Genomic DNA, 16,306 nt, shown 5'->3' on the forward strand with positions numbered 1-16,306 from the left:
CTAATGAGTACATTCATTTTTGTAGTTATAAATGTGTTACTAAGAGAAGTAAATATAAAAACGAAGGATGCAAGATATATGAAGGAATAAGAATTCCAATTATTTATTTATTTAACATTTGTTAAACAGGAAGGTCTGACTTGGAACAAAGCCAATTTTCAGTGGACGCACAGGGGGAAACACTCCAGATGCATGTCTTTGTAATGTGGGAGGAAATCAGAGCACCCGGAGGAAACCCACACGAAAGCAGGGAGGACATGCAGACTCTGCACAGAAGGCACTCTAGCCGAGAATTGAACCAGAGAACCTCTTGCTGTGAGGCAACAACACTACCTCTGCACCATTGCGCTGTCCAAATTAAGTTGGCATATGCAGATGATGTTATAGTGACAACAAAGTTTGGATGAAAGAAGTAAAAGCAATAAAGGACTGGGTGATGCAATAAAGATAGGAGGTATAGAATTTACAGTGAGAAAAATTTCTGTATTAGGAATAAGATTTGTAAAATAGGAACATAAGTAGAGATCAATGGAAAAAATAGAAATAAGGGAAATTTGGAATTTTTTTGGAAAACATAGAAGTTATGTAAAAAAAAAGTTTTATTTAATAAATTCTGCCTTAATATGAAAGTTAGCATATTTCACAAGTGTACATATGGTGCCAATAATACTTGAGAAAGAAGTTTTACTGGTGATTTTTTTTTTACTTATATATGGTTTGAGATTGAATCCTGTAAAAAGAGGGGTTTCTTATGTAGATAAAAATGAAGGAGGTTCAGGTTTAATAAATCCAATTGTGAACACTGCTTCATTTAATTTGTATGAAATGTTAAAGTGAATAAATAAAAATAATGAGAAATTGGTGATAAATTTATTTAAATATAGATATGAAGAATTTCTAGACATGCTGAAAAGACTTAAAAGGCGCAAATAATGTGTAAATGAATACGTGAAATGTTATCAAGAAAGAAAATATTTTTATAGAAGATAAAAACTGATGAAATTGAAAAAACAAAGAAAATTGTGGTACAAAAATATAATGATGTAGTTATATGTTAACCCATGGGCAAAGTTAACAGAAGAAAAGACTAGAGCTGTAAAAGTAAGAGTTGAATGGTGTAATAAAAAAGAAGACCATCAAGTTTTTTTATAGAGATTGGTGATAAATTACCAGTTAAAAATAAGTGAAAGAACATGTTTAGAGTGTGGAAAAAAAGAAACTACTACAGAGCACGTTTTTTGAGATGTAAAAATATAGAATAACTGTGGTTATGCAAAGAAATTTTTTGAAGATATTAACAAAGTGAATAAGATAAATATAAACATGACTATTGGTTTTATAAGAACAAGAGCAAAGTATTTGTTGAAAAGATACATAAAAAGATGTTTTATGTAATTTGGATTATTTGGAATGAAAGGATAAAATTATGTTTAATGGAAAATATATGTTAGCAACAATATTATGAAAAATTAGATGGTGGTTATAGAAAAAGGAGTGGGGGGTCTAATAAGAACAAAAGGGATAAAAGTTAAAATATAATTGTGATTAAATGATGAAGGAAATAGGTAGAAAAATATATATTGTATAAATTTGTAAATATGTAAAATTGTAAATAATTTTGCAAAAAAATATTGAAAATAACATTGTAAATGAAGAACTTTACTGTTTTCAATAAGTGCTGTGGTTCTTTCACATCCTCCTGAGCTGCCATCCATTCAGGCAGATGGTACCTCAGTCTCAGTAATGGACAAATGATCCAGTCACTGAGGTGGGAAAAGTACCCACAGCCTTCCTATCTTGCAGGACCAAAGGGATGTGGGCTAGGTGTTGAACTGTCACAATTTAACAAACCTAATCATCATAGCCACCAAGGGATGCATATTATTCATTTTTATGCTGGGAAGGCAGGTCCACATAACACTTCAGATTTTCCAAACTCCTTGAGACAGCTCACAGTCCAAAGTTTACTGCATCTGTGTTTCTACACAACAACCTAAGTTCCACTGTTAAATAAAATCAGTTGATGTCATATTATCAAGTTAATCTTATTTTTATTATATTTGCTTCTTAATTTATGTTAGACTAGGATTTTATTCCTCCCCTCTGACTGGTAGATACAGTCTAGCCATCACCCACCCATTGGCTGTTCGCTGACTGCTAAATTTCCAAGCCCTGGATGTAATGTTTGGTCAGGTATACATTGTCCTGCTACTGGTTCCAGCCTTTAGGGTATGATTATTTCCAATAACTATCAGTTGCACCTTCTCCAATGAATAGCCCTTGGAATTTTTAATACATCTTGTCAAGAAAGTTACCATGTGAGTATAATATCAAGCTGGATTTCTTTGTATTTCTTTAAGGTCTTATGAAATCTAACAGATCAGTCAAAGTGCTGACTATCTTTAGATGTTTTACCTGTAGTAGACAAGACAATTTGATTTTCGCCCGTGCCTCATGTTTGCTTTAACTGTACCTTAAAGTGTACATTCACACTTTTGGAGTATGTTGTGTACACTTTGCTACATAAAAGGTACAATGTATTTGGCACTGTACCTGATTAAAATTTAGCAAGCAGTTTCTTAATAATAAGCTTTGTAAATTTTTTATTAACTACTTACACACTTAATTCTAATGAATCCCTAGCTGATGTCATTCTAGTGCTTGTTTGGAGTGCATCCAGAGACTTTAATGGACGTGGCTTGTGACTGAATGCTGTAAATAATCAATCAAAAGATGCTTCAACAAAGTATTAGTTTAAGGGTATGCACATGTATGCAACCAGCTTATTGTACATTTTTTTATTTTTTATATTTTTCCCCTAATGGATTTGTTTGTTTTTCAATTGAATTGTACAGGTTATAGGTCACATTAAAGGTTGGAAAAGTTTTGAAATGATTTTTTGTGGTCTCATTTTTTTATATCACAAAAACCTGGCATTTTAACAGGGGTATATAAACTTTTTATATCCACTATAATTTAGTTCCTTCTGAAGAACATATTAAACAATTTAACAACATTGGCTTGAAATTTTTATACTACTCTAACAAACCTAGAATGCTTTTGAGACATCATGTAAGAGATTGAAAAGATAGTTGAATAGGATTTACTAACCTAGAAATGTATGGTATAGCTTTAGTTATTAATACAGTAGTTTTATAGTTAAATTCTGATTATTCAGCTAATGGCAAAAACTGCATTCAATCATTTGGTTAAGTAAAGGAAAATATCACTATACAATATATACAAGAGGGTCTTACACAAACAAATGATTGGTGCCAAAGTCATAGCCTTAAACTCAATGCAAAAAAAAATATTATTCCTTTTGATAAGAGCAGTGTTCCTGCTTACTACCACATCAATAGCAACACCCTAAGTGCACACTCAGTGGTGAGAGACCTGGGCACACAGGTTGACAGCAACCTTATCTTTGATCACCATGTCTCTACAGTGGTAAGAAGGGTATTATATAGTGCTCATCTCATAAGTAAGGGCATTGCCTCCAGAAAAAAAGAAGTTATAACCTCCCTGTACTCTTCCCTCATCAGGCCAATAATTGATTACAACGACCCTTTTGGTATGCAACTTTCCAAGCACCTGCAGCAATTGGAGAGACCACAAAGGTTCTTCACAAAAAAATTCAAGGTCTTCAGCATCTGTCCTACGTGGATCTTCTGAAATCACTGTAGCTTTATTCTGTTTCATGCAGACTACTCAGAGGCAATCTCTGCCTTGCATATAAGGAGATCTCTGACCCTGCTTTATTGGAATTGTTGCATATCTCCAAGTCAAATGGTACACAGGTTACTCGCTGTAAAGACCTTAACCTGGCATGTGAATTAACAGAACCTGCTGGAGGGACAGATTTGTCTCCCAGAGGTTAACCCATCTTTGGAACAGACTCCCACTTCATGTCAAACAGAGCACCTCTGGCCCTCTTCAAATGCAATCCGGACAATTGGATGGGTAACAGTAAATTCACTCTGGGGGTTCCACTTGTGTGCCTTTTGGACAGGGGCAATGAGTGTTGATCGTGGATATAAGGGTAGAACTTGGCTAGGCTTGTAAGGACCTTAGGGCTCTTAGCCTAGTAACTTCCTATGATCCTAAATCAGATCTTTTTTTTAACACATTTATTAAGTTTTCACTTAAGGCATAGGCAAACATACATTAAAAGAAAAGAAAACAAGCCATTTTAACATTTTTCCATTTAAAAACAATATAGATCACATATATTTTCTTTGCTACTGTGTTCTCTGGAGTGCCTTCTGTGTGGAGTCTGCATGTTCTCCCTGCGGTCGAGTGAACTTTAAAGACATGCAGGTAGGTGCGCGTGCATGTTTGCTTCTGTGGAGGTTGGGCACCGGGCTGGCAACTCGACAATGTAAAAATACACTGCCAATCAATAGCAGACCCGTGATCCACTGTGGCGACCCCTAACTGGGAAAAGCTGAAACAGACACACACATACACACACACACACTATCATTAGTCCAATGTTACAAAAAGTTCTGAGTTCTTGCCTTCCTTTAACCTCACTTCTCCTCCTCCTCCTGAACATTATTGTTAACATTCACTTCTATGTAATTTGCGCCTTCCCTTTTCTAAACATCCCTCTTCCAGTTCTTTTATCTGTTTTATAATATTTAGTACCCCAAATGCAGTTGGTGTGGACTCTGATTTCCATTTTCTAGTAATTACTTTTTTGGCAGCAAACAGAACTAAACTTAATAAGGCCTTACTATGTCTAGGCGAGTCAGATCATGTATCCCACCTCAAAAGAATAATTTTCTTTCTTACAGACATTTGCTCACCCAATATTTCTAATAGAGTACTCTGTAGGGAATTTGTAAAATCTGCCAAGTCATTACCCTCCCAAACATGTTTTCTCAGATGCTGCTTTCTTCTGCATCATGCTTCCATCATTTGCTATATACGTGGTTGCATACTTGGAAGCCATACATATGTTTTCCCATTCTTTTATTGTATATTGCTTTTCCATTCTCTCTCTCTTCACAATGTTTTCTAACCTCCTCTGGAATATTTTATATGCCGTACTATTTATCCCTTTTTTAAAGGCTGCTTCTGTTGTGGATTCAACTAAAACTTCTATCAGAGCAGGGCTTTAACTTAAAATTCCCCTATCACTTTCTCTTTGCCTATACTCTGAGATCAAACTCCGGTTGGGAAGGCAGTCTCTAGCCTGCATTCCAAATGTCTTCTTGGCCTCATCCAACTTTATTACCTTTCGTGATTGAGTTATTTGCTCCCAATATCTTGTTTCCTTTGTCAGGTTTCTCCAGTACATTCCAGCCCCCTCTTGCCTATTTTGTATACCCCAACTTGCGGTCATCCCTATTAAAAAATCCCATTTTTCATTCTCATATTGGCGTAGTTATTAGAATACTTTCTGCTATTTTATGTATATAATAAATTTTCTGTATGGTTATTGTTATTCTCCTTAAAGATCTGCATCCAAAATCCCAATTTCTCTGTATTTCTTGAACTTCCCCTTTGCTTCCACTTTGAGTTATAACCTTCTGCTTGTGTTATGTATGTGAGCCTTAACAATGTATCAACATTTTGAATAATAATCTGAATATGTTAAAATATTTATTAAAAAAACATTAATCCAGCAGATTATACTTTCATAAACAACATGTTGAAACATTTAAAAATTGTATATATAAATTTCCAGATATAAACGTATGGTGTTTCACATTATTCCCTATACCAGTTACATCAGAATGTATAGATAGTCAGAATTTTCAAAAAAATGCTTAGCTTAAAAATAGAGATGTTTTAAATTAGTTAATTTATTTGGAATCATATATTACAAAAGACTAAAGTACTTGACATAATTTGAATATGAAAAACTGGCTTATATTACAAATCAATTGATAGTTCTTTGTTTTTCAAACACCTTTATTGAATTATCACTTGTGACATAAGCAAATTTACATTTATACAAATGAAATCAAACTGTATTAACAAGTTAACATTAACAAACATTATACTTCACATATTTTGCTATGTATCATATAACCTAAGTAACATTACATAAATTACTCAATTCCTGCCCCCTTTTTTAAAACAAGAAACATCTTTATTAAACCATCACTTACGACATAAGCAATCATACATTTATATAACTGAAAACAGTCCATGGCAATGCAATCCTAGTTGCAAGCATTTTATATCACAAACCATACTGGCACACTCCCAGTTGCAAACATTATACATCACTTATAATCTACCCAATTATTTCAAACATTACATAGCTCATTTAAGTCCTGCCTTTATTTAAAATGGATTCCTCCCCGTTATGTAGTTTTCCCATAATTCCCATTTTTTCCTATGTAGTTTGCTCCTACCCTTTTCTAAAGAGCCCATCCCCAGTTGTTTTAGCTCTGTTACTATATGCAATACCTCTACTATAGTTGGTTTAGATTTTGACTTCCATTTTCTAGTAATTGCTTTTTTGAGAGCCACCATAATTAGACACAGCAAGGCCTTACCATGTCTAGGCAATTCCGATTCTGTATCACAGCTCAGAAAAATCATCTCCCTCATCACACCAGTCCACCAACCAGCATCTCCGTCAGTGCATCTTGCAGGAAATCCTTAAAGTCTGCCAGCCTACCGCACTCCCAGAAAATGTGTTCCCTAGTACCTCTATCTTTCCTAATCTCAGATGTAATTGAAAAAGACCGGGAGATCATATCTATCCAAAATATGTAAATAATTTAGAATTATACATTTCTTGTCAGAGATAACAGTTGGGTTTATGCTGTCCCAATGAGTGGCTCAACTAGATTTTAATATCGTAGAAATTTTTACATAGATCATTTATTGTTCTACATAGAATTGAATTATATACAAAAAGGAAAGTGTTGGTTGTTGGAGTTACAAATCCTCAAAGCATATTAATACTTATGGTTTATGATTTGAAAGTTGCACTCCCTTTTTTGGGGGAAAAAAATCCCTGTTTCCTATAAGCATTGGGGTCTGATAAATTGATATTAACTAATGTATTGATGTTTTTTAATGCTCCAGTTTCTGGATGTGTACTCAGTCCTCGGTTCCCACTTTTAAGGAGCTTATTCACAATAACCAGGAAGATTGCTAAAATGAGATCATGCCTTCATTAACAAAATTCACAAATACCGTCACCGTGTCATAAAGAAATGACTGCTGTTAAGATGAAAATAAACGAAACAACCACAGAATATAATTACTGGAAACACTGAGATCATTAACAGAAAAATATTAATCTGTGTTATATGATCAGTTTATGGCTGTCTAATAAATTTTAATAATGTATTTAGAGAGAGCTGATGCAGACACTTTTGTAAATAGTAATTTGTTTTATTATGTCAATGTGTTCTTATATATATTATTTAAATAAAAATATAAAAAAATGAGGGATGGTAACCTAGCTGCAGCCTTAGCGATGTTGGTCTGGCTAGAAACCTCAGGAGGTGAGCAGAAAGGAGGAGGGTTTAGGAGTAAGTTACTGGTGTTGGCTTACTGGTCTTGGGGGGCGGGGGGTTGGAGAGGTGCAACCAGTCGTACTGCAATGACACCATGTCACAGTAGCTAGAAGGTGCTGCAGGAGAAATAACATACTAGTGAGATCTGCAGGCACATCAAGCAATGTACATTACTATAGCTGGTGTCTCCCTCTGGAAACATAACCCAAACTCCAGCACTGACTCAGCTAGTAGTTTACCAGCTACCACAAAGAGGGGTAAAGGCATAAACATATTCAAATCAGCCACAGATGATGGCTGCACTGCCTTTTCTCACCTGTACTGACCACTTCAATAGAGAGCAGTGGATAATGTAATTGTCTGTTGTGGATGTACGCAGGACCATGAGTTCTGGCTGGAGGAACACATTTTCTTCAGTATCCTTTGATCTAGACATTTGTTACATCCATGCTAATATTCTGTAATCCATTCTACAGCCAATTTGTTCACTGACCTTTGGTATTATATTGTGTATAATGACATGCTAAACTCTGAGTAGGTGACATCTACATAGAGGATTGTGATCAGATTTCCAATAATAAGCAGGTTATGTACTCAAGAAATGGATGTGAAGAAATTCTTCTTGTGAGCAGAGTGAAGCTTGAGAAAGTCTGAGTGTGAATCATAACATCTATGTCAAGAACACATAACAAGTAGTTATGATCAGATAAAAACAATAATAATTTTTTTTGTACATGGAGCTTTAGCAGCTCAGGTGTGCTACTAGTGACACAGAAAATATAGTAGTGCAGGAAAAATAGCAAACTGTGAACTTTCAAAGGTGTAAAGTACATATTACTGCCACAGACAGTGGATAAAAGTTGTGTACCTCTGATAGACTGCCTACGTTAATACTTCACAGCAGACCTCTCTACTGTCCCTATTTTTTAGGGACACCCCCTGATGTTTCTCAAAGTTTTGTTCCATGCCTCCTAAAAGTGGAAATCATTTTGAGAATTTTTAAGTTAATAGTGCCAACATTTAAAACGTGTCCCTAATATGGGGCATTTTCCTTAGCTCTTTTTTTTGTTCCAAATTATTTATTTATTTTATTTATTATTTACATTTGTTTACTGGGAGAGTCCGACTGGGACTATGTTGCTATGTTGCTGTGGGGACTGTAGTTGAAATTATGTTAAGTTGAGAGTTTTGCTTCACAGTGCCATTTTTGTTTGTGCATTTCCTGGCACGTTTCTGTGGATGCTGTTGTACATGTTGTAATGTGAGACTACAGCATAACAGCCCTGAAAGGTGCATTACAAAACTTGTATCACAGGGATAATGCTGATTATCCTCAGAAGTGGGAAAAATTTAACCTTCTGACATCAGAAAGGTACATAACAAGTTATGTTATGTATAGCTTTCAGACAGCAGGCAGAAGCAAAATGCCCCTGTGTAGAACTACTAGCTTTAAAGTTGTTAGATACTTTGTTCTGATACACTTTTTATTTATAGGTGTGGTAGTGTAAAGTATTTAACAATTTTTAAAAGCTGTTTTACTTTCTACTGCTGTTTTTCACCATCTGGCATTATCCATTGTTAGTCCCTTGTGCAAGACCCAATCTTTAAAGTACTTCAGTGTTTTTTTCTTAAAGATCATTCCTCTTACCCCATTTTCTGATCAGAAATAAAGGCCCATTACAAGTCCAGAAAAATGCAGCTGCTCTCTCTTTCTGGTCATATAACTTAATCTCTTCCTACCCTTTTTTTTTCTACATGGCTTTTTCTGACCCTAATTTCATTGTGACTCGGCTCCACTCAGTTTATAATGTATTCATATACTGTGCTTGTCAGTCATTCTGTATATCACATGTATGTATTGCAATTATACCTTCAAGCCATCTCTTATATTCATTTTGTATATAATACATGTTTATCTTGCATTTTATCTTTCATTTTGTATATATCATATACCTGTTGTGTTTACCCCCAGTCCTTTACAAGCTTTTGTTAAGCATCCCTAAATGCTGTTGATATTAACTCTCATGATTGGGATGTCCTTAACAAGTCTACCGATTTTGTTGCATAATTGTGATATTCTGTGCACTATGAATAGGTTGTAACTGGAGACCCGGTCATATATCACTAGTTGTGCACCTCCTCGACATCAGAAAGGTACATAACAAAGTTATATTAGTTTTGGAGTTTAATCAGTATGCTCCATGTACTACAGACCCTTTCTTGTTTCCTGTCCTGATAATACAGTTAGATAGGTAATGTTTTTTTCTACAGTTTGAAACGCTGAAGATTTTTAAACAGAAACAGTAAAATTCAATAAATTTAAATAGGAACATTGTGACAAGCATCTAAAATTATGTTTCATACAAGTGACATGTTCCCAAATCTGATTTCAGTTTGAAGCAAACACACAGCCAGAACCACAGACACCATGTTTTCTAATGTTTCTGTTTGAGATGAACATTTAATTTCTCTGGGTTGTTACTGTTGATTATATGTGTGATTCCATGGTTACAGTTTCACTGCTTAATGCCTTTGAAAGTATTGTAATAGAGCTATAACCACTTATACACTTGTTTCCTTATTTTGTAGGTATTGGTGATGGAGGAAATGAACTGGGAATGGGTAAAGTGAAAGAAGCAGTTAAAAAACATATTAAGAATGGCAGTACCATTGCTTGCGATGTCGCCGCTGATTTTGCTGTTATTGCTGGTAGGTTTGCTGAGTATGAAGAGTCATACTAAAGTCTTTTCTATGCATTACTAAAAGCACATATGTTGTCTGTGATTTGCCAGACTCACATTTTATTCTTTTAACACTTGGTCAGTTGCCTTGCAATTATTAATTAGAATGGTATCCAACTCGATTATTCCTTAAAAATAGATGGTACAAAAGTTTTCAAGAAAACTGACTCTGTTTGCAGATGATAGTATTTTATACCTGCAAAACCAGAAAGAGACATTACAGTGTTGTGGAACATTTTGTGACAGTTTCAATCTTTTCGGGATACAAAATTAATGAAGCTAAAACAAAGGCAATAGCGGTAAATTATGTACCCACATATGAATTGGTTCAGCAATATCCATATTTATGGGAGCATGATAAGATGATGTATTTAGGAGTATAGGTTAAAAATGAATCTGTTGTGGCAGCTAAGGATGTGTGGGAAGAGACTAAACAATGGATAATACAAAAACTGAGAAAATGGAAGCTTTGTTTTGGATATGATAGTAAGATACAAGCAGTTAAAATGTTTTTAGTCTCCTTAGTCTTGTACACAGGCCAGGCATACTTTTATGAACCAGAGGAGAAGTTGTGGATAGCATTTAATAAAGAGCTAAAGGACTTTATCTGGGAGGGGTAGAGGGCAAGAGTCAAGTGGGATAAGCTGATTCTTCCAGTAGAACGGGGGGATTGGGTTTACCCGATTTGAAGGGGTATTTCAGAGCTACATAATTAAGGTTCCTACACATAGCTCAAGCAGGAAAGTATAATTCAATATGGAAAGGGATGATGATGAAACAGTAAGGACGCTCAAGAAATAAGGAGAGACTGGGATTTTGGATGCAGGCCTTTAAGGAGAACAACAATAATCATACAGAATATGGTATTCATAAAGTAGCAGAAAGCATTCTAAGAACTAAGCCAACATGGGACTGGAGAAAGCAGATTCTACTGATAGAGATGATTGCAATTAGGGATGTAGACAACAGGCAAGGGGGGGGGGGGGGGGCTGGCATTTAGTGAAGAAAACAAGAATGGGAAGACATTAATCATTTATTTGGACTGCAGGTTAGAGATTGCCTTCCCTGTTAAGGACTGATAACAGAGTATAGACATAGAGAATGTGTCTCCCAAATATGCAATAAAATCTAGAAGATTTAGGCTTTTTGCTTGGAAATGTTTACATAGATATTATTATACCGGAAGTAGACTCTAGAGAATTTTTCCTTAGGTAGACAGCAAATGTTGGAGTGACAGGGAAAAAAGAGGTAGTTGGGAACATATATTCTGTCAGTGGGGTGAGTTGGCAGACTTTTAGGATTCCCTGTGGGATGCGCTGTCGAAGATGTTGGGTAGGCAGATTGGTGTGATGAGGGAGATGATTTTTTGAGCTATGGTACAGAATCAGAATTGCCTAGACATGGTAAGGCCTTGCTAGGTTTAATTATGGTGATTGCCAAAAGGCAATCACTAGAAAATGGAATTCAAATACTAAACCAACTATACTAGAAGGAGTGAATATAGTAAAAGAGATAAAACAACTGGAATCAAGATCTTTAGAAAGGGGTAGGAGCAAACTACATAGAAAAAAAAATGGGAATTGTGAGAACAATGCATACAAGGGAGGAATGAGGTTTAAAAGAGGGCAGAACTTAAATGAGCTGTACAATGTTTAACTGAAAATGATTGGGTAGATAAGTGATGTACAATGTTTAACTGAAAATGATTGGGTAGATAAGTGATGTACAATGTTTAACTGAAAATGATTGGGTAGATAAGTGATGTATAATGTTTGCATCTGGGAGTGTGTCACTATGGTTTGTGATGTAAAATGCTTGCAACTAGGCTTGTGTCTGTGTAGTTTGTTTCCATTTATGTAAATGTATGATTGCTTATATCGTAAGTGATGGCTTAATAAAGATGTTTAAAAAAGGGGAGGTCAGGAAATGAATAATGTATGCAATGTTGCTTAGGTTATATGATATATAGCAGTATAGGTGAAGTATAATGTTTATAAATGTGAACTTGTTAGTGTAGTTTGATTATTTTTATAAAATGTAAATTTGCCTATGTCACAAGTGTTAAATCAGTAAAGGTATTTAAAAAAAGTTTGTATTGACTGGTAATCGACTGTATATAAACAGACCTTGTGCTGGTTAATCATGGAATTGTCATGTTACACTTGCTGATAAGTAGCTGGTGTATCCGATTAGAAAATATATTTCCACCACTAAACATGGCTATCAACGCATTCACTTGCACATACCAAACAGACACTGACCTGGTTAACAACAGGCACATCATACTCCTCTTTAAGAGTGAACCTGCAAGCCATCCCAAGAACTATAGACTGATAACTTGGTTTCCCACAATATACAAATTGTATACTGGAATTAATGCAGAGTGTATAGTCATCTAGAAAAAAAATCACATTGCAATAGAACAAAAAGGTAATAAAAGACATTCTTGTGGAACAAATGATTGCTTATTATACAGAGCCATAATATAGATCTGTGTAAAGAGGAAGATTCTATGTTTGCCATGAATATATCACAAAAAAAAAAAAAACAGAACTGAACAACCTCCCACATTCATGTATAATGGAATGATTACAACTGTATAAGGTACATCTTACAAAGCTGTTATTAACTCCACAAGTGATGTTGACATCCTACAGAAAGGCATCACTGAGACCAGCGACTGGTGTCAGAACCATGGCCTTAAGCTCAATGCCAAAAAATGTGTTGTCATCCCCCTTGGGAAAAACCTGGTTCCCTTGAATTACCACATCAATGGTAGTCCACTGAACACAAAAGTCATTATAAGGGATCTGGGAGCACATGTTGACAGCAATCTCTCTTTTGACCACCACATTGCCACTGTGGTTGGAATGGCCTTCTATATGGCACATCTCATTACTAAAGGTTTTGCATCCAGGCAGAAAGAGGTCAGTGTCTCCCTCTACTCTTCCCTCATTGGGCCAGTCATCGAGTACAATACCCCATTTGGCATGTACCTCACTAGATACCTACAACAACTGGAGTAGCCAGAAAGGTACCTCACAAAGAGGATCCTAGGCCTTAAACACTTGTCCTACATGGACAGACTCAAAAAACTCCAGCTATTCTCTGTCACATATCGCCTACTTAGAGGCGATGTCTGCTTGACTTACAGAGCCATGTCTGACCCAGCTCTGTTAGAAATGCTGCATCTAAAGAAATCCCAATCCCTCCGCACCACACCCTCCAGAGACCTCAACCTCATTACCACAATCAAAAGAACATGCTGGAGGGGCAGGTTCATAACCCAGAGACTGCCCATGCTATGGAATAGACTTCCCATACATGTCAAGCAGAGCATCTTACTAGCCGTCTTCAAGGGAAATCTTGATGAGTGGATGGGAAATAGAAAATTTACCCCGGGGGTCACTGCAGTGGCTCTTCCCGACAGAGGCAATGGGAACTAAGGTTGGGTGGCATGATGCCAGGGTAATCCTATTGGCTAGACTTGTAAAGGCTCCAGGGCCATTAGCCTAGTACACACCTATGATCAGTTACATTACAGTAAGTATAAAACAGGGCAACCCCCTTAGCAGCTAAGCTATGATAAAGGGCAAATTATAATCCCAGAGATAAAAATTCAAAGGGAATATTACAGGGTGATATATTTTTAAAATGACTGTTGTTTTGTCTTGGCCTTAGCAAATTAAGCTATTTACTTAATAGATTAGGCTGTGGTTACAGCTTAACTCCAAGAAACCAACCCTGTTTAAAGACATGTCTTCTCTGCTTTTTGTGGGTGATTTAAAATTGTATAGTTCATCAGATGAGGATCAAAGAGCACAATTACAAATGACTAAAAGTTTCTCAGATGATGCAAGAGTGACATTTGGTCCTGATAAGTAAGCAAAGGTACCACTCATAAAAAGAAAGCTGCACCACTAATTACATATCAGCCTGGATAAGAATGATATAAAGGAACTGGAGCAGCAGGGAGAGTATAAATGTTTGGAAATAGATGAAGGGTTGGCAGTAAAATATTAACAAATGAGAACAAAGCTTATTAAGGAATACTTCAGAAGACTAAAGCTAATATTGAAAATTACTTTGACATCTAGCAATAAAGTCCAAGCTATGAATCAATTTGCTCTTCCTGTTTTAACTTACAGCTTTGGTGTGATTGACTTGCCCCAAACAGCAATGAATTGGTTGGACAAGAAAAGAAAAACAAACAAAAAAATCCTCCATGCTTATCAAATGATATAAAAATCCAGTGCATACTAAGTTAGGCATCCCCTGCTCTGAAGGAGGTAGAGCCCTCCTCGAATTTTACTATATATTAGATCTGCAGTTGTGGGACTGTATACATATTTGGTAACTTCATCTGTTCCCAGCATAGTGAAAGTTTTAAAGCATGAAGAGAAGAGGTCTAAGGTGACATCCTTACTTAGTTTAGCAGAAACATTTTGGAGAAGAGTGGGAATAAAAATCAAACCATAAATAGACATGAATTAGATATCAACTGAAAGTGTTTAAAAAAACACACAAAAAAACAAAAAACAAAAGAAAGAATATAAAGAAAATAATCAGAAAAGAAAGGAAAGAAAACTGGAAAGGCCACAAATGTAGTGGCAGGGGTCCAGTTCAGAAGGCTGACTCAATGGAAAGTTGAACTTCATATGGTCGAGTCAATATGATCAACTTTCCAAAATGTCAAAGCTTTTGAATGGAGATCGCAGTGCAGTGGGGGGTCAGGGAATCCCCACTGAAGTGCAACCTCAGAGTTGGTATATATAATATGCAGGGGGCTTGCCCTCTTACAAAAACATAGATGTCTGTTCTTTTCTGTCATTCGACTTTTCAGAGTCAATCATATGGCCTTTCTGTTGTGTTGATCTTCTGAAGGGGACACAGTGGCAGATATACAGAACGTCTAGGACAATCTCATGTTGAGCAACATTTGATGCAGGAATGGTGAACAAGATGAATTGAAACCAAAAGATGAAAAGCTAATAATGTCAGCTTAAGATAGTGGACTACATACAAGTTGGTTTATAAACTCCATTGAAAAAGTGGGAGAAACAGACTAATGATGTAAGTTCTGTGAAACAGAGCTGGAAACAGTTGCCCATCTTGTTGCTGAGTGTGATACACTTGTGGCTACGGGTTTGTATACTGAAAGGCACTATAACGAGGTAAGACTGTTGCACTGGGGATTGTGGAAACAATACAACAGAAAAGTAGGTGAGAAGCATTGGAAACAGAAACCACAAAGCATTATCAACGGTGGTGAGTTGTATATGACATGGGTTCACCCAATAACAACAGTTAAAACATAGATGCAGAAAACCTGATATAGTTGTCCCAGGATAAAATATAAAAGTAGCATTAATCACTGAAATTGCAACACCTAGTAATTACACTGTCTTACATACGGATAAACACAAAGTCATAAAGTGCCAAGATCTTCAAGCAAAAACAATAGTGGTGTGGAAGAAAAAAACAAGACAGTCCAAACTATAGCAGAAGCAGGACTAATGAAAAGAGTTTACCAACTACCAAACTACCAGTAGCTGGTGTATTTTCAAGGATTGTTGAGTTTCAGTACATTTTCAAAGATGTTGACTTTCTGTGCATTTTCAAGGAATGTTGAGTTTCAAGGCAATAGAAGATTACTGCTGCTCATGCAGTCTTTTATAATCTTCGACTGTTTTGTGATATCAAACTTTTTATCAGTGTTAGTAGAACAACAGTTAGCATACTTGCTTTTAGTATACAAGACTGTGAGTTCTACTCCCACACCATGTTGATGGAGTGCCCTTTAAGGGAGGATGAGAGAGCTGCACGTAAACCCACATGAAGTGCAGAAGGAGAGAATTATGGATATATTTTAGATGCTGAGAAAAGACAAAAGATTGAAGCAATACTGATTTCATGAATTCCAAGCATACCCTGACTTAGGAGTGGGAGGCCATTCCTGTCATGCTATTAGAAATCCTAAACACTAAGAGAAATTAAAAAGTGGGAGTAGATATAGTTTATTGATAGCAGCCTGGTTAACAATCAGTTTGTAGTTACTACAGATACATACGACTT

At 35.9% G+C, this 16,306-nt stretch overlaps 1 protein-coding gene across 1 annotated transcript in view; it reads left to right on the forward strand.

The window, feature by feature from the left end:
• The window catches only part of DGLUCY (D-glutamate cyclase), a 1,244,793-nt gene that overhangs the window by 1,122,427 nt on the left and 106,060 nt on the right, over positions 1-16,306 (forward strand). The window contains exon 11 of the mRNA XM_044074708.1: positions 10,080-10,199. Within this exon, the coding sequence (XP_043930643.1) occupies positions 10,080-10,199 (120 nt within the window). The remainder of the gene's footprint in view (positions 1-10,079; positions 10,200-16,306) is intronic.

This window comes from Protopterus annectens, chromosome 6.part0, assembly GCF_019279795.1.
Source record: "Protopterus annectens isolate FY-2018-M chromosome 6.part0, PAN1.0, whole genome shotgun sequence".
Taxonomy (NCBI): domain Eukaryota; kingdom Metazoa; phylum Chordata; order Ceratodontiformes; family Protopteridae; genus Protopterus; species Protopterus annectens.